General features: G+C 43.3%; 2 protein-coding genes across 2 annotated transcripts in view; both read right to left on the reverse strand.

Annotated features, from left to right (window-relative positions):
- Window positions 1-241: 241 nt before the first annotated feature.
- On the reverse strand, window positions 242-2841 carry si:ch211-195b15.8 (uncharacterized). Its single transcript, XM_067232320.1, has 5 exons — window positions 2721-2841; window positions 2313-2431; window positions 1925-2084; window positions 1615-1738; window positions 242-1457 (listed from the first exon to the last, which is right to left on the reverse strand). The coding sequence occupies exons 2-5, from the start codon at window positions 2403-2405 to the stop codon at window positions 242-244; spliced, it is 1593 nt and encodes a 530-aa protein (XP_067088421.1). The 5' UTR covers window positions 2406-2431; window positions 2721-2841.
- Window positions 2842-4000: 1159 nt separating this feature from the next.
- The window catches only part of ap2a1 (adaptor related protein complex 2 subunit alpha 1), a 33073-nt gene continuing 9206 nt past the window's right edge, over window positions 4001-27867 (reverse strand). The window contains exons 6-22 of the mRNA XM_067232492.1: window positions 27565-27824; window positions 25256-25424; window positions 24955-25092; window positions 24628-24810; window positions 20664-20761; window positions 20262-20493; window positions 19571-19753; window positions 18122-18276; window positions 17421-17483; window positions 16811-16882; window positions 16376-16458; window positions 11039-11118; window positions 10087-10220; window positions 9742-9858; window positions 9589-9658; window positions 9199-9333; window positions 4001-6108 (exon numbers count right to left, since the gene is read on the reverse strand). Coding sequence (XP_067088593.1) covers window positions 6031-6108; window positions 9199-9333; window positions 9589-9658; window positions 9742-9858; window positions 10087-10220; window positions 11039-11118; window positions 16376-16458; window positions 16811-16882; window positions 17421-17483; window positions 18122-18276; window positions 19571-19753; window positions 20262-20493; window positions 20664-20761; window positions 24628-24810; window positions 24955-25092; window positions 25256-25424; window positions 27565-27824 — 2250 coding nt within the window. The 3' untranslated portion in view covers window positions 4001-6030. The remainder of the gene's footprint in view (window positions 6109-9198; window positions 9334-9588; window positions 9659-9741; window positions 9859-10086; window positions 10221-11038; window positions 11119-16375; window positions 16459-16810; window positions 16883-17420; window positions 17484-18121; window positions 18277-19570; window positions 19754-20261; window positions 20494-20663; window positions 20762-24627; window positions 24811-24954; window positions 25093-25255; window positions 25425-27564; window positions 27825-27867) is intronic.

The following is a 27867-nucleotide window of genomic DNA, read 5'->3' on the forward strand; positions in this document are numbered from 1 at the left end:
GTAAACAATAAATAGACAAAAGCTTTCCATCAGAGCTCTGTGACATAAATTACACATGCAGTTCAGTTCCTCAAACAGACAAAGGAGGATACAATTTCCCGACAAACGTATACACATTTTTACATCCTCTATCAATTCCACATAGTTTCATTAACAGTTCTCTAAAACACAGAAGATAATGTCCATGTATTCTCTAATACCCCCCCCCCCCCCCATCATTGTCAGTGGTCTCTTCCCCTTGTCAGCATCTGTATGGCAAAGTGGCTTGTCCCACTTTAATACGGGGGCCCAGCAGCACCCCGAGCAACATTCTCTCCCCCCAGCCCAAGAGCTTGTTCACAGTGAGGCTCAGAGGTGACAGAATACTTTGGTCTGAGTCCACACCTTCCTGAGCCTCCACGGCAGACGTAACAATCTTTTTTTCTGGCGGCACCTGCTGGCAGACAATGGTTGTGCGCTGACTCTTAATGGAACTGCGCCAATTCTCTGCCTGGCCCTTGTTATGGCCCCTCCCTTGCTTTTGAGCTGTGTTAGGCTTTCTCTTCTCCACACTCTGAGGGTGGCTGGGCTGGTCCTGTCGCTGAGCCTGACCCTCCCTCTCTGCTTTCATTTTGTTCTGGGAAGAGCTACTATTAGGTCTGGCTGCCTTTGAGCGAGAAATACTTGTCTCCCTTAGATTTTCGTCTGACTGCACTGAGGAGTTGACCCCAACTGAAGACTTTCTGCTACGTCTCTTTACACCAATGGCAGATCCTGTGTCCCGCTTGTTTATGGTATTAGAGGTGCTGGTGAGTGCAGTCTGGTGGGTGGTAGCAAGGTTTTCATTGATGCACTTTGGAGCCGCCTGGTGATGAGTTGGTGGATTTGCAGAGACAGGTGACAAGGAGAGTGTGAGACTCTTGCGTTTCTCAGCCAGCGATGCAAAGCTAGATGGGATTTGTTGTTGAGTGGGCTTGAATATTGCTTTATCTTGTTCGTTTGGGCTTGGCGTTGAAGCTTCACTTGGGACCTGGCCTTCCAATTGCTTTTGGTTGAGTGTGAGAGTCCTGAGTTTGCTAGAAAGTGACAGAGTCAGTTGTGATGTGCTCCTCTGCTCTGACTGTTGTTGGTTTCCTGATGAATTTGGAACTAAAAACTCATCTACATGTGAATATCTCTGCTCTGTCTTTTCTGGGTGGTAATTTGAATTCTCACTGTATACTTTGACTACCTCACTAAAGTCCTTGGTAATACAGCTTTTTTCCAGGAAATGTATGCTCTTATTGGCTGATAAAGGGACGGTGGAAGTGCATCTGATATTTTCCTTGGAGGACTGCAAACACACGTCCACAGATTTGACTGGCTGGATGACAGAGTTGTCGTTGGTGTCTTTTTGACTGAGAGTGCCCTGGAAATGCTGCAGCTGGCCCAGGAAGTTGAAGTTGGGTGAAATTGAGGGCCTGCGCTCTTTCACAAACCTGAAGGTGGGAGAGGGAGACAAAAACAGGTTTAGGGAGGCTCCACAATTGAAGTAGGATAACATCCCTATGCTATGAGTCTATGTACAGCTTGTACATTAAGTGGAAAGATTAAGAATGTTTGGAAGGGCAGTAACTGCTTAGAACTATTACACACCTATAGGCATGGTCAAGGTCCATTCCCATATGATACATTATGTAGGCCACAGCCAGGGCAGGTGAGCGGGAGATTCCTGCAGCACAATGGATCAGCACAGAGCCACCACCAGACATGGCCCCATCTGAAAGAGGGAGAGGGGTGGGGGAAAGGAGAGATTAGGTAGTTCCAAAATCATGTTACTGCATCATCACTGCTAGCTCGGCCATGAGTGTGCATGCATGGTTCTATTGCTGGCTGCTACAGCCGCTTGCTTTGTCTTTGAAGCTGCAGCCATGTAATAGCGAAACTATACTTTTTGACTTCTCACCAATAAAGAGCAGTGCCTCTGGGATCCATGGTAGCAGGTCATCCCGGAGGGAGTCATCAATGGGGATGCGGAGGTACTGAGAGCAGGGCAGGAATGTGGGCTGCGGGCTGCAGCGGCTCACACTAATCACATAAGAAATCCCACGAGCAGTGAGGCAATCCTGAGTCAGAGACAGGTAGGAGAAAGAGAGAGAAAGAGAGTAAGGTACTAGGTTATGACAATATTCAAGGTGAATAAAGGTAGTTTTGACAATACAAATTATGGCTTTATAGTTATGAGGCATTGAACATGTTAGTGATTGCATATGAACCTCCAGCAGTATTTATATGAATGTACACATTGAAGATTGATATAAAAATAACACAATAAAAAATAAATAAAACTATACCTGTGTAACATCAGTTTCTGCACCTAGGTAAAGATGCGGTAGAATAAGAGACAGCAGCGGCCGCTCGTTGTCTCTTTCTTTGTAGAACACCATCTCGGTCGTAAACTGGGCTCGAGTATCTAAATATAAATATAAATGCAATAATAGACAGATATCAACATTTGTCAGGATATGCATCAAATAAATATACAATTTAAGAAAAAATTTGAAGCATTATTTTGATTGTAAAAAAATCCCCAAATAAACATATAATATGCTTTCGATAGGCTACATTGCGGGTCTTTCTATTTCGCTTCATTCATTTTGGCTAAGCACATTCTCAACATGCATTTGGGCCAAAAATATTATCATCATAAAAAGCACAACACTTAATGAGAATTATGCACGATATGCAGCACTGGTACTTACTGTAAAAATGAGAGCACGACAGCAAATGTCTCACGACTCAATCTGTCAAACACTGGAATCAACCCGAACAAAGCACACGAAAAAAGGATCTTAGAATAAATAACCTAAACAACCAATGAACTAGTCAGTACGCTTAGCCAGTTTATAGTCCTTTCCTCTCGCTTGTCCTGACTGCGACTGTTAGATTACTTGATGTCTTATGCCTATACCTGAGCGAGGGGGGAAAAGGATGAGGTAATGCTGTTTCTACAGACTAAGAATAGTGCGGTTGTGTGTGATGTCATCTTCAACCAATCGGTGCCCTTGTTGCTATCTGAAGCGCGCGCGCGCACACGCTGGATTTGTTCACCATCATCAATTCACCAGAGGACCTCGCATTTTATTGTGATGAATCGCACCTTTTGATTGAACGCTGTTTGTCCTGACACTATTGTTGCAGAGGCTTTTAGAGAGAAAAACACGCAGCTGCAAGACTATCACGTGACAAAAATCGCTAGGAAAAAAACATTCTATTGACAATCTTATTTTGCATGCCTTATGCGTCTGTCGTTTTGCAGTAAACACCATACATATTTCAAGACGTTGGCTTCATTGCTCTATTTTTATGCAATGAGATAATATACAGTGCACTTCAACTGTCAAGCCAACTCAATTAGGGCTTACCACTTGCAGATGGAGAAAGAAATATCCTTACATCATTGATTGCGTTTCAAATGGCAGCAATTATTAATTTAACTTCTGGTTGACTGCATGTTGTGCATTTACATTTTAAGCAAGTACAATTCTTCCCATGTCATAAAGTTTTTCAGTGGTTGTCTGCAATAAGGTTGCAATGTTTAAAGTGTCGTTTTACATGTGTTTCCTGCAGAACCAATTTGTCCCATTGGTGGGTCAAGGTAGGTTACTCTTTCCACAGCAAGACTCTTCCTATTCTGTCTGAGTGAAGAAAAATTGGAAGTGTAGTTGGCGGGATCTGCGTCCTGAATGGTGTACTAGAGCAAGTGAAACAGTTTTTGCTGCGGCCATATGCTTCCTGTGACCAGTCTGCTCTCTGACACATACACTTCTGAAACATCTCTAAATATTGTGCAACTCAAGTTACATCTTTCTGATCTATACTGAGAAAACCCAGATTGAAGAACCTAAATATGTTTCAGAATCATTTACCAGTCCTAAATATTATAGCAGTCCTGAAGTGACTTTCAAAGAGATTTGTATTTGATTTTGGTTTCAGATTCTCGCACTCGCGCACACACGCACAGAAAAGCAAGACACAGTAGTTAGAGTATATGGCATAGTTTTACTTTCACATTTTTCAGTACAGAGTAAATCTTAATCTAACACAGGTATCTGACAGGTTTAACACCAATACACAGGGCTGCATTAGCTAGCGGATACTGCATAGACGGACACGCACGCACACACACAGTGACAAACTATGGGGGTTTTCACTACAATGGTCAAAGTCCCACCAACAAGGGCTGTACAGTGAGAAAGTAAAAGTGACACCAGTTAACCTGGTATGACTAGGTTTCATAAAAGTCTCAAGGGTACTTTATATTTATTCTATGTGGTGCGACAACACTCGTGCACATACACACACACACTTAAGATTCCCACCCTAAATCCTATACCAAGAGTCCTGGTATTTGCGATTGACAGTTGGCTGGTCTTTGTGCGCTCCTCTATCTCTAGACTCAGTGTGTGGCGTAGTGGGCAGGTGGTGATTGCCGTCTGTCTCAAACCTGTTTGAAATGTGCATCCACACAAAGAAGGTCTGTGGTGTGTGAGTTGATGAGTGTTTGAGGATCATACATTTCTCCCAATAAATATCCCATAGGACGTGTGTTTGCGTGTGTGCCTGTGTGCAGGTACAGAGATCATGTTCTAAAGTACTCATCTGCTTCTTAGTCTTCTGACCTAACCCTGTATCTCTCCTGAGCACAACAACAAACACAAACCAAACTGAAAGAACACAACCATCAGTCACAGCACTCTTCATGTGCCAACGTGAACCCTTGCTCTCTCAGCCTAGGCTCTAGATCCCACTATTTCTACCGTGGTGACTTTCTCTCGCTGTGTCATGTCTGCGACGGCACCAAGCACGCCTAACCAGGGCTGGTGCACCAGCCTGCACCTGTATCTGATTAACACTGTAAGTCAGGCCAGCTCCACTCCCTCCCTTCATTCATTCAAGCTGGCCCATACACATGCCACACTGACCACACTCCAACACTAGGTACCGCCACCCAATGGAATGTCAAAAAAAGGAAGCAACAATACACAGTTAGAAATACGTACAAACACGTCAACGCCACTACTGAACAAAATAGAAATAAATCACATAAAAGGGTAATTAATTACATGATTTCTTCATATATATATTTCACAAAACATCAACGGAATTTCTATATAAAGTACAATTTATGCCGGGTGCTGGGTGTGTGAGGTGGTGTGTGTGGGTGAGTGTGTGTGTGTCAAGAGTTACGGAAGTCTCCTGAAGTCACCTAAAGTGCACTGGCCATTTCCATTGGAATAGAGCAGGAGGCAGAGACTGGGAATGTGCTGTTGAACATCGAAGTGATTATGAGCTCTATGGAGTTCTAATCTATGTACACGCAATGGCCTCTGGAGAGGGGAGAGGCCGCAGGTTAGGGGAGGGGTCGCAGGTTAGGGGAGGGGCTGTGGGTGAGGGGAGAGGCCACAGGGTTGGGAAGAGGCTGCAGTTCAGGGGTGGGCCGTGTGTGTGTGTTTTCACACACAAGGACCCTACTGAGGATCTTCCGAGGAATGGTTCTTCTAAGGTTGAAATGTTTGCGGAATCGACACCCAAAACAATCCACCCACTGCTACGTACACACTCACACACACACAAATACACACACGCAAACCATCTGTTGATACAATTACAGGAGCTCTCAGGGTTGGACAGGCAGGACGGAGCAGAACGGGAGACACGCGCGCGCACTTACGGCCACACATGCTACGTACACAGGTAAACACCGATAAAAACAAGAATTGTAGCGCCAATGATAATAATAAACAGTAATAAGTAGAATTGGAATCATATTTTGTGACAATAACAATGACAATAATATTGCCGCCACGGCTAGTGACGGCTCCTTTTTCCCTTATGTAGGTTAATTTATCTTACTCATAGATTCTTTGTTCAAGGGAGGGGGGAACAGGGTCATGGAGCGTTGGGGGAGGGGCTGGAACGCGAAACGCTGGTCTCTGGGGAAGACGGGGGGCTCTAGAACAAGATGGTTGGGGTGCAGGGAGAGGGGAGGGAGAGGGTGGTAGGGGAGGTCTAGAACTGTTCTGCTAGCAGGTCGCACAGGCGCTTGGAGACGGTGTCCTTGCTGCTGCGCAGGGTCAGTCGGTACATCTTAGGAGGAGTGAGAGAGACAGAGAGAGAGAGAGAGAGAGAGAGGGATGGGAGAACGGAGATTAGTATACATACAGGAGTATTAAATGCAGGAAAGTGTGTGTGGTGGGGAGGGGGTCATTCTTTGTGAATGCAGACATACACACACATGCGCAACCAAATATGTGCGCAAAACATACATACACACACCCTGATGGGGGAGTTGGTGCAGTAAACACACATTTACCCTATATTTATTAATCTATTACAATACAAGGGTGGTTATACACATGATGATGACATCATTGGCCTGGAGTCTAACACTGTACAGAGAGAATGCGTGAGAGAGAGGTAGAGGGGGACAGAGAGAGAGATAGAAAGAGAAAGAGAGGGAGTGGGGTGGAGAGAGAAAAAGAGAAGAGAGGCTTGGAAGAAAGACGGAGGAGGGGAAGAGGGAGATAAAGGGATATATGGGGAGAGAGAGATAGAAGTAGAGAGGGGGAGAGAAGAGAGAGAAAGAGGGAGAAGGGGGAGAGAGAGAGAAGCGAAATAGACTGTGTAATGATAGTGCAAGGAGGACTTATTTGGGGAAGTGAATTCATGGGAATAATTATTATTTTTTTGCGCAGGGGGAGACTTCCGTAACTCTTGACACACACACACTCACCCACACACACCACCTCACACACCCAGCACCCGGCATAAATTGGGGGGGGGGGGGGGACAGAGAAAAATATTTAGTTGTGTAGGTATACAAGTTGTATACGTGCAGGTATACTAAAATCATCTATGTATATGGTAAGTTTTGTAGCTATGTGATAAGTTGTGCATGTGTAGGTATAAGTTGTATGTGATACGTTGAGTGTGTCAAGTGGGATTTTTCATTCCTCTATACAACTGGAATGAAACGGGGTTTCTTTGGGACAATGGTGTAACATGGAACAGTACACAAGACTACATAAAGTGCAAATGTGTAGGTATATGACAAGTTGTGTATGTGTAGGTATACAAGTTGTGTAGGTATATGATAAGCAAGGCTTTGCACCGGTTCAGGGAACGAAAACTAGAAATAATCGATATTTTGTTATCCGAACTGATCCGAATGAGGTCATCTGTGGTGGATGGGTTCAAACTACTCATTAATGGGAAATGTTGTTTTTATGTGGTATTCGCACCGGTGTTCATGGAGGGTCGCAACTGCGCTGTTGGTTTTCAGCATGGCTTGCGGTAGGACAGAAGGGGATTTAGTTGGGGGGTTGATTTTGTTGACGGAAGGATTGTTAAAATTTGGGAACAGGTGTTTATTTTGGAATGTGTAGTGTTGGACGTTAGTTTGCTTAGTTCTATTGTTCACACTGAGTGTGAAGGTTAGCTAGCTAGATCGCTAGCCAGGCTGTTACAGTGCAGGACAGATGCAGTAGGCTATCGCAGGACGCAGCCTATGAGGTTTATCCATTTTCGGGTTCCATCATCTCTTTTCACGTAACTGACAGCTGCAATAGGTTAAAAACATAGAGTGTATGTTTATGGTTAAAACTTGCTTGCACCTATGCTCGCAAATACTTATCCATGCTTGCACACATATATTCCCCTCCCCTTTTTCTGCTTTGCCCATCCAGAGAATTTGGCCCGCCAATGACAAAATGAGCTACGACCGCGCGAGCGCAATATTGTTTTTTCCTCTAGAGACATCATGGCTTGCAAACGACCGAAGCATGGCAGTTAGCCCCGCCTCTTTTCTCCTCATAGCATTTAAAGCTACAGACACAGAAATGGCACGTCCTAAGGAAAGCTCATTGTGGGACTGCTCGTAGTGGCTGTAATTCTGCACCAAGGCAGAATTTGGGGAAAGAGACTTCAGAGAGAGTATTAGGGGACCACTAAGACCTATATAAAAGCATCAAAAAAACAAAATAAATATAGAATCTATAATGGCCAAAGTGAGTAATAAACAGTTAGCTCTAGCTAACATTAACGTCAAAGATAATTGTTCACGCTGACGTTCTGCACAAGAGTATGGGCTACTTGTCAAGGGAACATACTCTCAGAATGTTGCAGTTTGTTGGAAAACGGCACACATTGGTCAGACTTTCAACAACTCCACCAAACCCGACTGGACATATCAAACTCGAAAAACCACCTTTCAGCCTAAGACAGATTGGAACAGCACTCCTAGTTTGTTATGCAATGCGGTTTTGTAATGTTTTGTGTTTATAGAGACTATAGCCTATAGAGTGACACATCTATCAAAATTCATTTTAGAGGGTCCAAAAGATACATACCTGTCATATCACACAGCCCTACACGGAGCGTTATTAATCAATGTTTCATTTGGTTTAACCGGTTCGGGAACATACTTTTGAAGGTTGAATGTAAAATCGTTAAAATACAGATTCTGCACGGAATGAACCGATAAAAAATAATAATAATTGGTTTGAAACGCTGATGACAAGTTGTGTATGTGTAGGTATTTTATAAGTTGTATGTGTAGGTATATGATAAGTTGTGTATGTGTAAGTAAGTGATACAATCACTTAGAAGGGAAGGAGATGGACAAGAGAAAGTGAAATCAGAGTGGAAAGAGAGCGAAAGAGAGAGAGAAGGAGACGGGGAAAGACATGGAGAGAGAAAGAGGGTGAGAGAGAGAAAAAGATCAGGGATGGGGGGGAAAGGTGGAGGGAGAGGAGAGAGACAGAGAGAGGGAGGGAGCAGGGACAGTGAGTAAATTACCTGCTCGCCAGGCTTGATTTGCAGCAGCACAGAGAGACACAGACAGCAGTGAGTGATGCGGAGACAGCAGCACAGAGGACAGACGGACTCTCTGTGTGTGTCTTCTCTTTCTGTGTTAGGTGCTTTTTCCTGTGTGTGTGTGTGTGTGCATTTGGTAGGCGATACTGTATAACTAAATACCAATAAAATACAAAGACAGGGCTGAGCCTTTGGTTTGTTTTATAGTGAGTGTGTGTGTGTATAATTTTAAGAGGATGATTCAGCCTTATCGTATATGCATGTTGTCGATGTGTGGGTATTTGAGTAACATTTGGGTAATTTGACATCCATGCGTGTTATAATGTGTGAGTATATGCATGTCATCGTGTGTGTGTCTACTACCTGGGCCTGTGCGTTCGGCTCCAGTCTCAGCAGGCAACCCACTTGCTGACCCTTGGTCTGGATGACACCAGCACACACGTAGTTCTCAGGGTTAGGATCAACATTCTCTAGGAGGGCCGTGCCCAGACCCAGCAGCTACACAGAGAGAGGGGGGGAGAGAGGGGGGTGAGAGCCCAGACCCAGCAGCTACACAGCGAGAGAGGGAGAGAGATAGAGAGAGGAGAGAGAAGAAGAGAGGACTGAGAGAGGATGAGGGAGAGAGCCCAGACCCAGCAGCTACAGAGACATAGAGGTGAGAGAAAGCCAGGGGGGACTGAGATGGAGACAGTTGTGTCCCCCCCAATATATATTATGATTACAGCCTTGAGTTAAACTGTGAGTGTGTTTTACCTTGGCCTTGAGCACTTCTGTGTCCATGCCTTGGCCCGCCTTGAAGATCTTCTGTGCTTCCTGCTGAGGCCTGAAAAGAGAAGACTAAATGAGTCCACACGCACGCACACATGCACACATACATGCATGCACGCACACAATTCCCTGACTCACTGGCTGAGCTGCTTCCAGCGCTGGAAGAAGTCGTGGGAGGCCATGTCAGTGGGCTGGAAGAACTTGTTGATGGTGACGGGCAACTTGAGGGTGACGTTCTGCAGGGCTCCACCGTACCTGAGGTGGACACACACCATTTACTTCGCAGCTTACACACATTTAAACACTGGACCGAAATTACAGTGGCTACTGTGGCATTTGTGACAGTATAGTACAGAGTATGTACTGTATATATAGAACGGTAGAGCAGTAAGCTATATTTCTGACAGTGTGTGTTTATTTGTATTTGCTTGCATAAACTCAATACTGGTATTTAAACAGTATGTTTTCTGTGTGAGTGTGCACCTGAACTTGATGTTGAGCAGCGGAGCATCGACAAAGTCGGTCAGACATTCGATGTTAATCACTTGCTGAACCTGCGCCCCTCCCTCCACCAGGGGCTCCACTGGTTTGGTCTGGACGTTGAGTTGTGGGCCGCGGTCAAGGAGCACACGGGGAGGGTAACAACACCAGCTATGTCTCAAATCACTACCTTTTTCTTTTCACTGTACTGCAGCTGACCTTTCAAAGTATGTTGCATGCAGTATGCATATAATTGGGACATACTACTTTGTCATAACAACGCACCTTGAACTTTGATCCTTTTAAAAAATTTAACTGTTTTGGAAAAAAATACTTAGTGCCACAATTTTTTCCAGGGAGCTGAGTAAAGACGTGCATACTGTCAGAGGGCAACCAGAGCTCACATCTTGTTACTTTGTAATGTCTGTAGTTTAGTTGATGTGACACATCTTCCTCTACACTAAAGATTCTGGGTTTGAATAGTCAGAATAGCATGCTGGCTTGGATACTGCAAAATACGACTGGAGGCAGTAGGACATCCTGTTATTTTTGGCATACTGCATTTGACGTACTGTGTGTTGGGACATACTACATAATACAAATACATAATCTTTTTCTGGCTTACTAAATAGTATGGTAGTATGTGTACACGGCAGACATAAAACTACAGCGTGTAGCATTTTTTCACATGTTAACAAATAAATAAAAACAGTTGTGGGGGCATGGGTCTGAGACCTGCCACAGGGGGCCATGTTTGATTCCAGCGTGGGCTATTTCTTGCGCGTCATGTCATCCCCTCTTTACATGCCTTTCCTGTCTCGCTAAATAAAGTTATCTTCAAATTATTATTCTAATTTGTTATTTTACAGAAGTACAAGCCTACAGTGTGTGGTGCACACATGTGTGAGTAGTCGGAGTGTGTTGAAGGCCGGGTGTAAAGGATATGAGCCTGGAGATCTCCAGGACAGGTCACTGTGGTGCAGAAGCTGGAGAACTGCACTGACGTCTTGTTGCCATAGAACAGGTACATCCTCCCTAAAAAAGACAGGCCCTGTCAGAAGACACTCCGAACACACAACACACACACTACTAGAACACACTGTCATTATGGATATACATAATGATAATGCTTTATTATAGACCTTTACTCCATTGATAAAAAATTATAACAATAAAACATACACCCACTAAACACATTTAAGTTTACTTTTAAATATATTATATTAACCAATATATTAACAAATACATTTAACATGGTTTTTGTATCAGGGAAATAGGATATGGATTTAGGTTTATTTTTGCAATTGTACTGTTAACTAGAGAGGGTACAATTTCTGGGGAAATTGTAGGGTGTGCTTGCTTGCGTCGGTTGCACAGGGGTCCGTTTTTGAATGACATTTTTACAACTGATATTTCTGTATATTTTATATAAAAATGCATGCTTATTATTTATAAAGATGACATAGATTTAAAAGCATTTTTTTTTTGCTGCTCATTTACAACTGAAAATACGAGTGAAGTGTAGAATGAAATAGATGTCTTCTCATTTCCCCTGCAAGAGGCAGCCTCATCGTTGACACAAAACAAATAAATTGGGCAGACCGGTGTAAAAATTGACCTAATCTCTATGACTTAAACGTCATTTTAAGTTTTTCCCTTCTCATGATATTTTCAGGCATTTAGCCTACTCATTGCATTCATTCATTAATAAAGAACCCCCTTTGAAGATTATTCTACGACGTTACCCGGCAGTAGAAGATGGAATCGCGATTCAAACAGTACCATCTGCTAACTGAAAATATGCCCCCAAAACGTAAATAAGCTTGACATTTATTTAGTGGAAAATCGCTCATTCATAAAAAGCTCAGTGGTAGCGATCATTGTCAGTAACAACGCAAAATGCGATATAGCCCTGTGTGGAGAAGCTGCCCCGGTAAATTGTACTACTACGGTACAGTACTAGACTACTGCTGTGTTCGTCTTGGTAGCGATTGCGTTGGTTGAATTGGATTTAACGTTCCGTTGTACGGTTTAAGCTGAAATTAATTATTTTCATGAACAGATTGACAACGTTTAGGCTGTGGCAATGAAGTTCAGGTTAGTAGTTAGATAGACTTTTGATTTAAGTAAGGGGAGTACCGAACATGTTCTGTCGCCGTTTGACTTCCTAAACAGCTGTTTAGTGTAGATGTTTTTGTACAGTAGTGTGTCTCGCGTAAGCTACAGCGTTGCAGTGAGCTACACTGGTTTGAAACCACAGGTAATAGTAATTTCACCAACAAATCGTTTTCTAATGTCAGAATAAATCCTACAACGAAAATGTATATGTGAGGAATGTTTATTTTAACGATTGAAAACAGATAACGCTACATCATAGACCACTGTAGTATGTGTTGCCCGGGCAACACAGGCTAATGTCATGATGCTAATACTTCAGTGAAATAGTAGACTACTGTTTCCGAAAGTAGATGTACTTCCTTAATAATATCAGCTTATATTGTACATTACACATCACAATTGTGTGTCATATCACAAAGTAAAATGAGTAAATAGTTATCACCCTGGCCTCTTTTCTTGTGGCGTTTCTGCAGCTGCCTTGCAGTAAAGCTATAGTTATCCTAGCTATCCCCCAAGTTAACAGATGCTAAACGAATGTTCTGGCAAAGGTAGTCACGCGTGTTTTCGTGACGTTAGTGACGCAGTGACGTTAGTAACGTCAGTGACTGTGGCTAGCAAATTAGCCACGGTTAGCTTCACTTTTCGCCACAAAAACTTAACTTAAGCTTAAACCATGCAACGGAACGTAAATTCCAATAGAAGCAACTCAATCGCTACCAAGACGAAACTTTTGACACCTACGTTGTCTATGTAGGCCAAATATTGACTGAGTTTTAGGGGGGCAAAAAGAAATAAAAATAATAATATATATGTGAGAGAACAAAGGTTGTGCTCTCGCCGAAGGCTTGAGCACACCCAACTACTTGTGTAGCTATGATCATTCTATTGGGGTAATTAAAATATTTTATGAAGCATCAGCCTAAACTTTCGATATCACAAACAACCATATAATTAAAACGTGTAGGTTTTTATCATTCTGAAATCATTGTCAAATACTGTATAAATAGGATTCTTAAAGTAGGAGGAAACCGATTGTACTCGTTTTTGTTAGTATTATTAGGGACCAAGCAGAGAAGCTGCGAAGGCATCCATTGTTGTTGTTAGTATGATTGGGTGTGCCTGCCTTTGGCAAGGCAAGGCACAACCTATATTCTCTCTCATATATATATATTCTTTATTATTCCACCGGTAGGAGGAAACCTATTGTTATTGTTAGTATTCCTATTATTATTATTTTTCCTCTTCTCCATGAAATGGCTCAATAGCTCACAAAGTCCTCTATCCGATTTTTTCAAATTTGGCCCAATGATTCAACAGGTCACTCACTACTCCCAGACCGCTAATGGCCCACGTACGCCCATAGGTGGCGCTATAAGCCACACCCAAAGTCTACTTGATTTCCCCTGCGCCCCATTTCTCCAAAATGCCTGAAAATTGGTATACATGCCTTATTTCCCATGGGGAACAAAAAAGCCTCAAGGACCCATAAGGTCCGCCATGATAGATTTTGCTGTACTGTCCAAATTTGGTACAACCTTCAAAACCATTCTCCTCATGAACCATATATCCAATCGACTTGAAATTTGGCTGAAAGGGGTGTATTTATGTAAATGTCCACATTGCCTCAATATCTTTGTGTCATAAATCAAATATAATTTTGACTGATTTAGGTTTTTCAAACCTTATTGGCTTCAGGATGACATTCTGAAGTACCATGCGCAATTTCATGCAATTTCACCTTGAAATGTCAACCGTTTCTTAACCTTTGTCCCAAAGCTGACCAAAGCTAATACTCTCCCCTTTCTATTCATAAAATACCAACAGTTGGTGTGGAGCAGAGACTGACTTGTAACCTTATGCTCATGAGTTCAAATCCCCATTCAGCTTATTGTTGTTGGCCAAACATGAAGTAGTTTTGCAAGTAGTTGTCCAACTCTCGATCTTCTACAGTGTACATGTTTATAATAATTTGCCATTTTGCGGAGGAACCCGCATCGCTGCTTGCAGCTATATTTATTATTACAATTTTACCAACCTTTGCATTATTGCACTACATACACAATGTCGGTGTCAAAATGTTCATCTTGGTCCCAATTGTATTGCTTGTATCTACGCTAACGTTTCGTTCGACCGTTTAGCCATGATTTAAGTTTTTGTGACGAAAAGTGAAGCTAACGGTAGCTAACTTGCTAGCTATAGTCAGAAAAGTCAGGACATCAGGACGTCACACGACATGAAATGCCACGTGCGTTCAAAACAAAGCCTGTACAATCAATACAAGCTGTGAGTCAGTGGAGATCGTCTCAGTGAAGGACAAGTCTTAAGTAATGTTGCTACTTGCATAACTAGTTACAGCTGACAAGAAAAATACAGTCTAGGGTGGTGTTATCGCAGAAAAATACATTAGATCCCCTGCCTTTAATGAATGAATGCAATATGAGTAAATTGCTTAAAAATATCACTAAAAGGGAAAAACTTTAGGGAAAGTTTAAGTCATATAAGTTAGGACCCTTTTTACACAGGATTGCCCACTTTCTTTGTTTTGATGCAACTGTTTCCACTATGTGAGGCTGCCACATAGCTTGTGAGGAAATGAGAAGAGAACCGTTTCATTCTTAACTTCACTCTTAGTATTTTGAAGTGTAAATGAGCAGCAGAAAATGTATGCTTTTTAATCTATGCAATCTTCATAAATAATAAGTATGCATACCGTTTTTAAAATAAATGGAAATGAAAATTCTCCAAATGTTTGGATGTTTGATATTAGTTTGAAGGTGAAAACTACCCCAGGTGCAACCGACGCAAGCACACCTCACAATTTCCCCAGAAATTGTACCCTTTCTAGTTACCAACACCAATTGATGGCTCAACATTTGTTGTGTGGCTGAATGGATAGAGAGTGCTGCTAGCAAACAGAAGGTCTTCTTATCCAGAACTATAAAGTTTAATCAACCATACACAGCTTGGTAATTTTTCTTCTTCTTTGGCACACTGAAACTAAAGACTAGAAAGCATCGGCCTAATCAGAATATTGGTGGCGTAAAAGACCACACCTCTATCACTTTCATATTGATGGCATTTACACCCCATGAAACAAACATTTCTGGAAATGAGTATACATGCCTTATTTCTCATGTGGAACAAAATAGCCATTAGCCACTAACTCTAACCCTTATCGTCTGCAATGTACAGTGACATTTTGGAAAACCTACCAATATCTTCTCATAAACCATAGCTCCAATTGACTTGAAACTCGGTACAGATGTGTAGGATACATGTCTTACTATGTTAATAAGCGATAAGGAAGTATTTTTTGTAAATGTGTGAAATACATGTCTCTACAAGGGCTGGGCGGTATGGCCTAAAATGTATATCACAGTATAATTCTGAAGCACAGATGGTAACGGTATATATCACAATATATTCCCTTTTCTGAAAATGTAAGAAATCAATTTTTGGACTGACAGTAGTTAATCTATACTATAATGCAAGGAATCGCTTTCTGTGTATCTGTGCAAGTTTTATAGTGTTGTTTTTTTTTGGGGGACGACGACGACGACAATGAGCTCAGGAACCGGGCACTGTGCAAAGTTGTAATTTGCAGGTGTCTATCTCAGGACCCAAGGACGTGCAGTGCCGTAGTTGACATTGTTTGGATGAGCGCATCGTGATTGCAAAAAATAAATACCAAGCATGTTTTGCGATGGATCCCTTTCAGCCATGTTTAGCTGGCACCATGGATCTTGTGAGATATATCATAGCGTTGCGCTGAGCTAAGCTCCACTAAGCACAGTTCTCAAGCGAGTTAAAGTTGAAATGCCATAGGTGTGTCTACTGTATCATATAATGCAAGGAATATCTGTGTGTGTGTGTCTGTCTGTGTGTGGTTTTATAGTGGGATTTTAGGGCGATGAGTGTCCCAATGATTATGTCGAGAACCGGGCACTGTGTATAGTTGTAATCTCAGTTCTAACTTTTTCAAGTTTCAGTTTCAGGTCAGTTTTGCAGCATAAGATGTCATAGTAACTGAGCATGAACTAAATGTCAACTGGAAATGAGTTAGACTAACTGACATAAGCCTGGCTTATTCTGTAAATTTGCTTTATGGAACAGGCCTTAGATGCATGTCTGTATGCTTACATACATGCATACAGACATGTATGTCCGAACATACCCAGGTTCTGGCGGTACTCTGACTTGATTCCGATCTGAAGCAGCTGGTTCTCAAAGAGCACTCCGTTGTTCTTGCACACAAACCTGGTCAGAAGGGAGGGAGGGAGGAATGGAAGCCAGAGAGTTACGAGTAGGAACAACTTTGGGGAAGACACAGAATGTTATACTGGAAGGGGAGGGGGTCAGAGGTCACATTATCCAGAAAACAATCTCAAATGAAAAAGCGTCAACGTGACTTGGGTCTACCAGAGACTACATGTTAACACACAGCGATGTTGAACAGGGACTGGGTACAACTCTGGTTGTTTCTTTCCAAAAAACTATCTCTGTGTAGGGGGACATTAGATACCTTTGGTCGGGGAGCGATAGACACCCAACAAAGCACAGCCGGGGGGTCGGAGAGATGGAGGGAGAGAGAAAGCGAGAGAGCCCTTACTTGTTTAGAAGCTCGTCTGCCTCAGGCAGGGGAGGGGCAGGATCCTCAGAAGCCGCAGAGGGAGGGGCAGAGCTGAGAGATCAGAGAGAGGAGGGAGGGATGAGAGAGGAGGGTGGAGGGAGGTGAGAGGAGGAGAGAGGGAGATGGAAGGAGAAGAGAGAGGAGAATGGAGGGAGTGAGGAGAAAAGATGGATGAAGGGAGGAGGAAGAAGGGAAGAGGAGGAAGGAAGGAGAGAGAAGGATGAAGGGAGGAGAGAGGGGTGGATGAAGGGAGGGAGGAAAGAGGGTAGCCATGGCAGTAAGGCGAAAGAGGCAAGAAGAAATTGGAGGAACAAAACCAGCAGAGGTGGTTAGTATGAGCCTTCCCAGGTTTGGTTTGTACAAAATGACAACACAATGTGAAGTATAGGCTTAACGTGTGGTACAGTTTTGTGGGATTGATGGTAAATAGTCCGACCAACCAACAGCCATGAGTGTGCTAATGTGACATGGCTAACAAATGGTGATGTAGCCTCCCAAAGTGTCTCTTGAAAAATAATGTTCAATGTTATGTGTTCTGACTATGCCGGCGGCTTTTATCGTTTTGGGGGGTTTACTACTGGGCCCTTACTCCGAGTCACCAGGACCCTCGACCAATAGGGAGTCAGAGGCCTCGGTGGGCTGTTCCAGATCTCTGCCAATGTCCAATCACAACAGAGGACGAGACAGAAGACGCAGTCACGCAGAAGAAACCCGCACACAGGCCAAGCAAACACACAAACGCCCGCACACAGAGAAGGGAGGGAGGAGAAGGAAAAACAGAAAAGCAAGAAAAAAGAGAGACAGTCACATACATAGCAAGGAAAAGAGAAAAGATTAGACACACTCAAAGAAGACAAGAAAAAAAACAGTTGATAGCGCGAAGACAGAAAAGAATTGGCACGTTACAAACAGCGATCATGGTGATAATAATGCTAGTTTCTTGTTAGTGCTTTTTGAGAGACAATAAACAAACACACACTAAAGACCTTCAGAGACGGGCAGGACAGGCTTTCTGTACCACCTGAAATCCAGTCATGTGGTTTCTACCCTCCTCATGGTTCAGAATGGCCTACCCCAACACTGATGTTCAAGTTTTGTTTTAAATATATTATTTTACTTCCACCAAGCAAGTGGTAACATTACTTGGTGGATAAGAACTTGTACAATTTGAGTATAGATATAGGCTGGAAACCCAAGTAACTTCTTTTTAGGTTCCCAAAATAATAATCCCCAAAATTGTGTTTTCACATCACATGCATGATAACTTCAAGTCATGGGATGAACTTTCACCTCAGGAAGCCGTCGTCATTCACACTGGCAGAGGCAGCGGCTGGCCCCCCCTCTGAAAACACGTCCACCAATAGGCTACCGGCACTTGGGGCAGCCAAGCCAACGGGAGCAGCCGAACGGAGGCCAAGCAAATCCGCAGAGGGGGAGGGGGTGGACTGCAATAATTCAAAAGAGAGAGAATACTTGAAATTGTAGTCAATGGTTTAGGTCGTTTATGATTATTTTTCTTAATAATAGTTTTTCTGTCCTAACCACAAGTGAAATTGAACAGGAAGAGATGCCACTATTGTTAATGCAGACGTACATGGGTCCTGGTTAGATTTCTTAGAGTAGGAGAAATACATGTTTTAGCAGTAGTATCTGTAATGTGAGCTAGGAGAGAGCTGAATATATTAGCCCCCTTGTTCTTTCCACACCAATCAAGGCTCTATCCCACCATCAAGCAGTTATACCCATAATTTACATTTAGTCATTCAGCAGACACTTTTATCCAAAGCGACTTACAAGAGAGCTTTACAAAAAGTGCATAGGTAAATGATCATAAACAACGAGCCCCAAAAACATTGCGGGTAGCCAGAACATGAAGCATACATTGTGAAAAGCAAATAAGTGCCAATGGGTGGAACCAGAAGAGCATGTTGTTAAACAAACTTCAATTAAACAACATGATCCTCGAAAGTGCTAGAGTGTACCTGGAGTAAAGCAAGCAACAATAATATAATTCACAGCGAGTACAAGCAGTTAAGTCAGTTACAACTAACGAACTGAGTTAGTTGTAGTTATTTAGTTCGTTATTTACCGAGTGACTTCTGCTCCTTTCTCTACTGAACTCCAACAATGCATGCTCCCAAAATTGTATCTGTGCAAAAACCTATTTGGGAGCTATTGTGCGAGTGCAAATAATCATTATGGTGCGACCTGTTTTAATTTATAAAAACGCTCGCTAATTGGTCTACTGCACAGTATGTGCCTGCTGTGAGCTTATACAGAGACCAGTGTACCGTTCTATCCAACGTTACATAACCAGTTAAACTTAATCTTTACGTTCTTAACTTTAATGCAGATTTGAGATCGATGGCAACATTTAACCAATCACTCCTTGTCACTGCGCTCCGTTGTCACGTGACAAGCAGCTAACTTTCGCTCAAAAAAAAGAAGAAGAGCTGAACAGACAATATGAAAATGTTTGGTGGGTGCTGCTAAATATTTGCTGATGCTCCTAACTTTTTAAAGTTGGGAGCACCAATGCTACCCAGTAATTTCTTTTTTTCATCATTCGTTTTTTATGGCACAAAATGTCTGCGGTTGATTGGGGTAGGTAGAATGACCACAACATATGAGATCATCTGAGAATTCATCAATAAGTTGCTCCATCTGTTCAATCGGAAAGAGGATTAGTGGATTGGGAGTCACTTTCACCCCCATAGACACACACACACACCAACTTACAGCGTTCGAAGTTGCCATGACCGATGCGTCACCCCCCCTTTCCCCTCCTCCGTTGAGTTCCCCCCCCTCCCTCCTGCCCTCCTCCAGCTCAGACACGGCCCCTGGGCCCTTTTTCTTCTTCAGCTTTGCCAGGATGGACGACTCCCTCTCGGGGAAGGGCGGCATCTCCTCCAGGACTGTGGCCTGTGTGTGTGTGTTGTGGTTGTGTGTGACAGAGAGATAAGGACAGAAAGGGAGGAGTTAACTTCAACTCATCATATCATTGACTACTCAAGGTCCTGATCAATTAATTAAACTGTTTTGAGGAATTTCAAATGCTTGAGTAACTATGTGCAGTTACAGAAAAAGTAAACTACAAGTAGGCAACACAGACAATAAACACAAAAGCAGCAATGAAACATCAGAATAAATTAATCTATTTGAATTTCCTCAGTATGTAATGCAGTATAGATCCATGGGATCTGAACATAGTAGGGTATATATTATACTAGTGCGGTTACCCACTCCAGCACCATGCTTTCCACTGCGCTTTTATAAATAGAAGATTCAAAAATATACACCCCAAAAATACTACCACTACTCCTACTAGTACTACTTACAGTTTAAAATAATGATTCAACTACTTTGATTCAATGTGCATTCTGCTCTAGGTGGAGGGGGGAAGATATGGGTGTCAGGAGGATGTTCTCACCAGGACGTCAGTGCTGGCGATGGACGACAGTTTGAGGTATTCCACGGCACGCTGCTGCAGCTCTACGTCCGAGTTGCGTATCTGGCTGTCGGAGCGCAGCACCTCCTGGATGGTGGCCTTGGTCTCCGGGAACAGGTTGATGAACTTGATGTAGGCAGAGAGGAGCAAGGCGCGTGTGGGCACAGAGCACAGGTGGAACTTGGAATGAAGCAGATTGAACTGCACCAGAGGGCTGGAGGGGTTGGAGAGAGGGACAAGAGAGGGGAGGAGTGGGAGGATGGGGAAGAGAGTGGAAAGGGCGGTTTGGGGGGTGGAGGAGCCAGAAAGAGTGAGAAAGATGTTAACGTTGTTACTCATGTAGAATGTCCAGACTGGTGCAATAAAGCCCCATCCCCCAAATACCTGGAACGTGGGTCGCCAGCGATGAGGTTTCCAAACTCCCCCAGGATGTACCCCCCCACCTTCACCATGTTCTCATGGCAAGCTGGGGCTTGCAGGGCCTGGGGGGGGTCACATGATCATTAGTAGTATTTATACTAACCATTCTGTAGTCATTCCTGCCTTTCCTGTCTTGAATCTGATTGTTTCTATTTTGTTTCTATTTTTTTCCACATAACAGGTTAGATAAGGTGTGCATATGATCCAGCCTGAGGTAGCAAATTGTAGTTTTCCTCAAAGGGGGAGTTAACCACCTTACTTTTAAACTTTGATGTAGACAGTACACACTGATAAGCCATTAGATTATGACCACCTGCCTAATCTTGTAGGTCCCCCTTTGGTCGCAAAAACAGCTCTGACCCGTCGAGGCATGGACTACACTCTGAAGGTGTGCTGTTATATCTGGCACCAAGACGTTAGCAGCAGATCCTTTAAGCAGCCCATCCCACAGATGCTTGAATGGATTGAGGTCTGGGGAATTTGGAGGCAACACTTTGAATTCATTGTTGTGTTCCTCAAACCATTCCTGAAACATTTTTGCTTAGAGGCAGGGTGCTTTATCCTGCTGAAAGACTCCACTGCCATCAGGGAATACTATTTCAATGCAAGAGGAATAGCCTGCAACAATGCTTAAGTAGGTGGTACGTGTCAAAGTAACATCCACATGAATAGCAGGACACAAGGTTAGAACATTGCCAAAAGAATCACACTACCTCCGCTGGCTTGGCTTCTTCCCATAGTGCATCCTTGTGCCATGTGTTCCTCAGGTAAGCAACAAACATGCAACTGGCCATCCAGTGATGTGATTCATCAGACCAGGCCCCTTTCTTCCAGTGGTCCAGTTCTGATTCTCACTTCCCCAATGTAAGCGCTTTCGGCAGTAGACAGGGGTCAGCATGGGTACCCTGACTGGTCTGCGGCTACACAGCCCCATATGCAATAATCTGCGATGCACTGTGTGTTCTAACACTTTTCTATCAGAACCAGCATTAACCAGCAATTTGAGCTACAGTAGCTCATCTGTTGTATCAGACCAAAATCGGCCAGGATGACCCCGTCGCCAGTTCACCGCTTTTACTTACCCCCCACAAGACCTGGGGTCTCATTTATAAACGTTGCGTACGCACCAAACAGGGCTGAAAATGTCCCCTTTTTTATTTATTGGTGATCCCGCTGCTGCGGCCACCAAATAGGCTTGTTTTTTCGCTCCTCCACCTCGCCTACAAGTATTTCAATGTCAGTGTCTGAGAAGTTGCGCCTTTTCATTCTTTTCCCTCCTGACGCCATGATTCAACGTAATTCAACATAACAATCGCATGCCAGGGCCATTAATATACTGGATTAGCATTCATGAGGTGCTTTGCATTGACCATTTATGGTTAAAAACAGGCGTGTTCAGGGCGGGGTAAAATTCTGATTCACCTACGCACACTTGTGGGTAATCTGTGATTTATAAAGGGAACATTGCTTACAAGTGTGCGTACGCACACTTTCATAAATCAGATTTTTTGGGGGCATAAGCCATTTTAGGCTTTTGGGCGTACGTACACTTTTAGTAAGAATCCTATGCACAGTTTTATAATTGAGACCCCTGCTGTTTTGTCGATGCTGTGACCCAGTTGTCTAGCTATCACAATTTGTCTCTGGTCAAAGTCCCTCAAATCCTTATGCTTGACCATTTTTCCTGCTTCAGCTTCAACTTTGAGGACAACATTTTCAGTATCCTGCCTAATATCCCACCCATTATCAATGAAAGTTGATAGCGAGATAATCAATGTTATGTACATCACCTGTCAGTGGTCATAATGTTATGGCTGATCGGTGTATATATGTACACAGAGAGGGCAGAAAAGTCACTATTTTATAGTATGTCCATGTGCCGTATTTTTCGGAAAATAAGCCTCATAGTGTATAAGCCGCACCCCCCCCCCCCCCCAGAATGAGCAGTTTGTGTTTGTAAATCGGAGTATAAACCGCACTGGAATATAAGCCGCACTTTGAAAGCAAACAACGTTACCGTTGCATCGGCTAACGTTGAGCAGACCAATGCTCACGATTGATTACTTGCCCAGACACACAGCTTGGATAGCCATCTAACTACACAACATTTCCAATCAGGGTGAACACTCAAATTATCTTAACTATAGACCATAGCATTACACATATCAAAACAGAACGAACACAACAATAGAACTCCAAACAATGCTTATTTAACTAAGCTAATGCCCTTAACTTAGTAGCTTTTCAGCTTGCCGCAGGGCATTCTTAGTACCAAGAGAAATGCACGAGTATAGGCGATCTTACAGCATTGTGTAACACACTTCGGTTGTGGATAGCATGTCCGCGTCCGTGTCTTATTGTCCACACGATCATATACAATTATATCTAAAACAAACTTACAAAGAGCTCGGTTACACTACCAAAGTTGAATTAGTAATCAGGGCTCACAGGGTTTTTACTGGCCCCCCCTACAAAAGTTGTAATTTATCATTGTTACAACAAAAACAAATACTTATTATTCTGTTAACATGTTTAACCATTTATTAAACACATCCTGGATATAAAAAGAACAAAAATGAAATCACATTTCTAGTGATAAAATTTTTTAAGGTAATAGTCAGCAAAACAATTGACTTTTAACCTCAAACATGACGTGCTCTCTTCCCTGCTGACAGCCATCTCTGCACAACTCTGTCTGGCTGAAACTGAAACCTCTGGTCCCTCAATGCTAATATATAAAAGCTTCCATAGCATTTCATCAGTATGATACTAAGTACCCAAGTCGACACCATTCTTCTGCTGCAGTTCAATAGCCTGGGGGAACGAGACGAACGTCTGGCCCGTCTTAATTACGTGATATGCCGTTATTATAAGTCGTGCAATAACACGATGGGCATTTAAATTCCTGACCAGCATGGTCAACGGCCTAGAAGATGGATTGTCAACCATCCGCTTAGCTGTCACGCAAACCATGTGCTGTCTGCTAGCATGGCTGGTCAGGTATGGTTTTCGAAAATTGTCGGTGCCTCTCTAAAAATATCCACCTTTGTCTGCTTTAGACGGGAACATACGACAGACGACACAGTGCATCTTTGTTCCATAATAAAAGTTGCTTCCGTTTGAGCTCGTAGCTGTACTTTGCTGCCATCTTCACTTTATTGTCTTGCGCCAGTCTCGCGCCAGTTGTTAAAAAATGTATTGAGATTAAAGAATTACAATTTGACAACCAGTCGTCACTCACTACTCAACTCTTGATTTGCCAACTGTGCGCCCCACGAGCTGAAAAGTTATTTATGCATTTAGCAGATAGCAAAACATATGAAGGATGTTAACTTTTACAATGCAAATTTTTTTTTCAATCAATAATTTGCAGTGGCCCGATCGGGCCAGTGACTTGCTAGTTTAACTGTCCGGACGTTACTTTTTACTGGCCCCGGGCCATCGGGCCATTGTTATTGTCGAGCCCTGGTAATGTTGTTAGCAATGCTAGCGTTATTTTGATAGCTAGCCTATAACATTTCACTGGGTCTTGCAGCTGTTTGATTAACTGAAATTATTATGAAATGTTATGTTCTACTAGCCATTTTCCTACTTAAGCAAGTCACTGTATTCCAAGCCCTGATAGTGTAACTGAGACAACACAGTAAATAATTCCTCTTTCAAATAATAAGCCCACGTTCCAAGTGTTGAGCATTAAATTAGCTGCACGGTCTGTAGAGATCTTGAGACAAAGCCACTTTTTTGTTCTAAAACCGGACTATAAGCCACTTCGAAATATAAGCCGCTCAAGAAAACTGTAAAATCGGAGTACAAGCCGCGGCTTATTTTCCCAAAATTACGGTACTTCCACGGTTACGGTACTGCTGAAGTGATTCTCACTGTCACAAAAGAAGAAAAAAAGCATGGTGTTTCTTCCACAAGTCCTTACCTCAAAGACTGTCTTTGCGGCGTAGCCTTGCACGTCATCACGGTTGATGACGATCTGGATGACACGGTACCACACCTCCTCGCTCACGTAGTCCCCGGCGATGCGGATGAGGTTGAGGATGGTGTCCACATACCAGGAGTAGTCCACAGCATACTTCTCAGCCAAGATGGCCACCTTCAACACCTGGGGGGAAATCCGAGAGGGGGAGAGGAAGGAAGAATTAGAAAGAGAGAGGTGCAGGTTTTATCAGTGGGTTTTACTGTCAAGACAAACAAACAAACAGGAGAAAAGCGGAACTGGGCAGTAGATTAAACCACACACACACACCATCTCCTCTCTGATGGAGTAGTCGGCCGTCTCCAGGTAGCTGAGCATCTCCGCCACAATCTGCTTGGCATTGCTGCGGTCACACATGGCATAGAGCAGGTCGGCCGCCCTCTGTCGAACACTCACGTCCCTCTCAGTCTGCCAGAATGAGGGGGAAAAAAGAGGGAACGAGCCCAAACAGAAACTCAATCAATTCCACTTTTCTCTCGTCTGGTAGGACACAGACAATTATTTAAACATCCGGAATATTAACAAAATATGTCTCGACTGCGCATGAGCTGTGAGACTGCCGCCCGCCCACCTTGAGAGCATTGATGACCGTTTCGATGTGGGTCTTGACCGCCTCGTGGGAGAACTCAGAGCTGGCCAGCGTGCACATGCTCTCCAGAGCTAGGTAGCGCAGGTTGGTCTCGCGGTGCTGCAGGAACTGACCCAGCTGGTTACAGGCTCGCACCAGCAGGTTGGGCTCACTGTGGACGTACGCACATTCACTGGCTTACCAACGGCTACGCCACTAGTACCCACTCTAGTTATACAAACTAGCCTGACCTAGCACAGAGTTACTATCCTTCTGTGTCAAGGACAAATAACACTAAACACACATATAGACACGACAGTAGATTAGTAGAACACCTGCGATGATTTACAGCCTCACCTGATCCTGGGAATGCATGAACACCAGTCGGCTGGGCATCCAGACCACTGACCACTGAGTTAATAGTGTATACTACTAGTACAGACTAACCAGCCTCACGTGTGTGTGTGTGTGTTAGTTGTAGTGGTGCAATGGATTGAGAGGTTTTCTATCCAATCCGAACAGCAGTTTTGAATCACTGACTGGAATATTTGGATTATTGGATCAGAAAAACAAACAAACACATATATAACTATAACTTTTTGCTTTGCTTGAATACATTTACTTATTATCATTCATAATAATCATGCAACTTGATGATGCGACATGCTTTTCAACGTATTCAACGTATAGGGGGTCAGATGGCTGAGCAGTTAGGGAGTCGGGCTATTAATCAGAAGGTTGTTGGTTTGATTCCCGGCCATGCCAAATGACGTTGTGTCCTTGGGCAAGGCACTTCACCCTACTTGCCTCTGTGAGAATGTCTCTGTACTTACTGTAAGTCGCTCTGGATAAGGGCGTCTGCTAAATGACTAAAATGTGAAATGTGAATGTATTCTTCTCAACTGCTAGCAATGACTGTCACTGCACTGTTACCATATTTTTCGGAAAAGACGCCACATTTTCTATAACACGCACCCCACCAGAATGGGAGCTTTGTGTTTGTAAATCGGAGTATAAAACGCACTAGAATAGTTTTTTTCGGAAATTAAACCGCGGTTTATAACCCTATTTTAAATTTTTCTTGTGGTAGTGCGGTTTATAGAACGTTTTTATAACAAAACAACAGTAGAAACACTTTTTTTGTGAATGCTATTTAACCCGTTAAGGAGTAGCGTTGCACATATGTGATCGTTCGAATGCGGTTCTCACAGAGTAATGTCGCATATATGCGTAGCACTGGAATATATGCCGCACTTGATACAGGAACAATGATACCAAGCAATGCACGAGTACAGGCGATCTTACAGCATTGTGTAACACACTTCGGTTGTGGATAGTATGTCCATGAATTCAGGAAAGTCACTCATTTAGTGGGAAAATCCATTATGTTTAGATATATGTTAGATATAGTATAAGTTTAGCTAGCTTGCAAATCCTGAGGATAGCCTACCGAAGTTGAATTAGCCAATGTTGTTAGTGATGCTAGCTAACTTAAATTTGCTAGCTGTAGCGTTATTTTGCTAGCTAGCCTATAACATTTCACTGGGTCTTGCAGCTGTTTGATTTACTGAAATTATTATGAAATGTTATGTTCTACTAGCCATTTGCCTTCTTTACAGCGTTTAGGGAATCGGGCTGGTAATCAGAAGGTTGCCGGTTCGATTCCCCGCCGTGCTAAATTACGTTGTGTCCTTGGGCAAGGCACTTCACCCTACTTGCCTTGGGGGAATGTCCCTGTACTTACTGTAAGTCGCTCTGGATAAGAGCGTCTGCTAAATGATTAAATGTAAATGTACTTTAGCAGGTCACTGTATTTCCAAGCCTTGATAGTGTAACTGTACACAGTAAATAATTCTTTTTTCAAGTAATAAGCCACCGTTCAAGTGTTGAGCATTCAATTAGCTGCATGGTCTGTGTAGAGATCATGGGACAAAGCCACTTTTTTGTTCTTAAACCGGGCTATAAGCCGTTTCGTAATATACGCCGTACAACCACAAACAATACTGTAAAATCGGGGTACAAGCTGCAGCTTTATTTCTCAAAAATACGGTAGTCAGTCGGGTCTGTATTGAGACTGTAACTGCATCAAGATTTAGGGAATTATTACTTTAAAAAGTAACAGCGGCAGTAAAACTGTATTTCACACTAAAGCTAAACTTTGCAAGTTATCCACGGTTCACATGCATCCCAAACCATGGGGGGTGATCCGAACGATCACAGATCAACTACGGTCCGTTACACCACTTGGTGTGCATGTCTCCGGGATCCTTACACTCCTTAGACCCCACCTACCTGTCTTTGATCCCGCCTACCTGTCATAGTGGATAATCAGCGAGATGGCCTCGAACAAGATGGCGTTCTTGGCGTTGGAGTGCTGCACCTTCTTGGACTTGGGCGGCTCCTGAGCTTTGTTGAGAATGGTTTCCAGACACTCCACCAGCCTGCCTTTCACAGCGCCATCCTCAGGCGGGGGATAGCACTGCAGCAGGCGCAGCAGCTTGCAGGACAGCCAGGGGGCAGGGACAAAGTAGTAGGTGTAGTCCTGCAGGTCAGTGGAGGCCGAAGACACGATCTGGAGACAGAGAGAGAGGAGAGGGAGACGAGGAGGAGGGTTA

Source organism: Osmerus mordax, chromosome 3 (assembly GCF_038355195.1).
Source record: "Osmerus mordax isolate fOsmMor3 chromosome 3, fOsmMor3.pri, whole genome shotgun sequence".
Lineage (NCBI taxonomy): Eukaryota > Metazoa > Chordata > Actinopteri > Osmeriformes > Osmeridae > Osmerus > Osmerus mordax.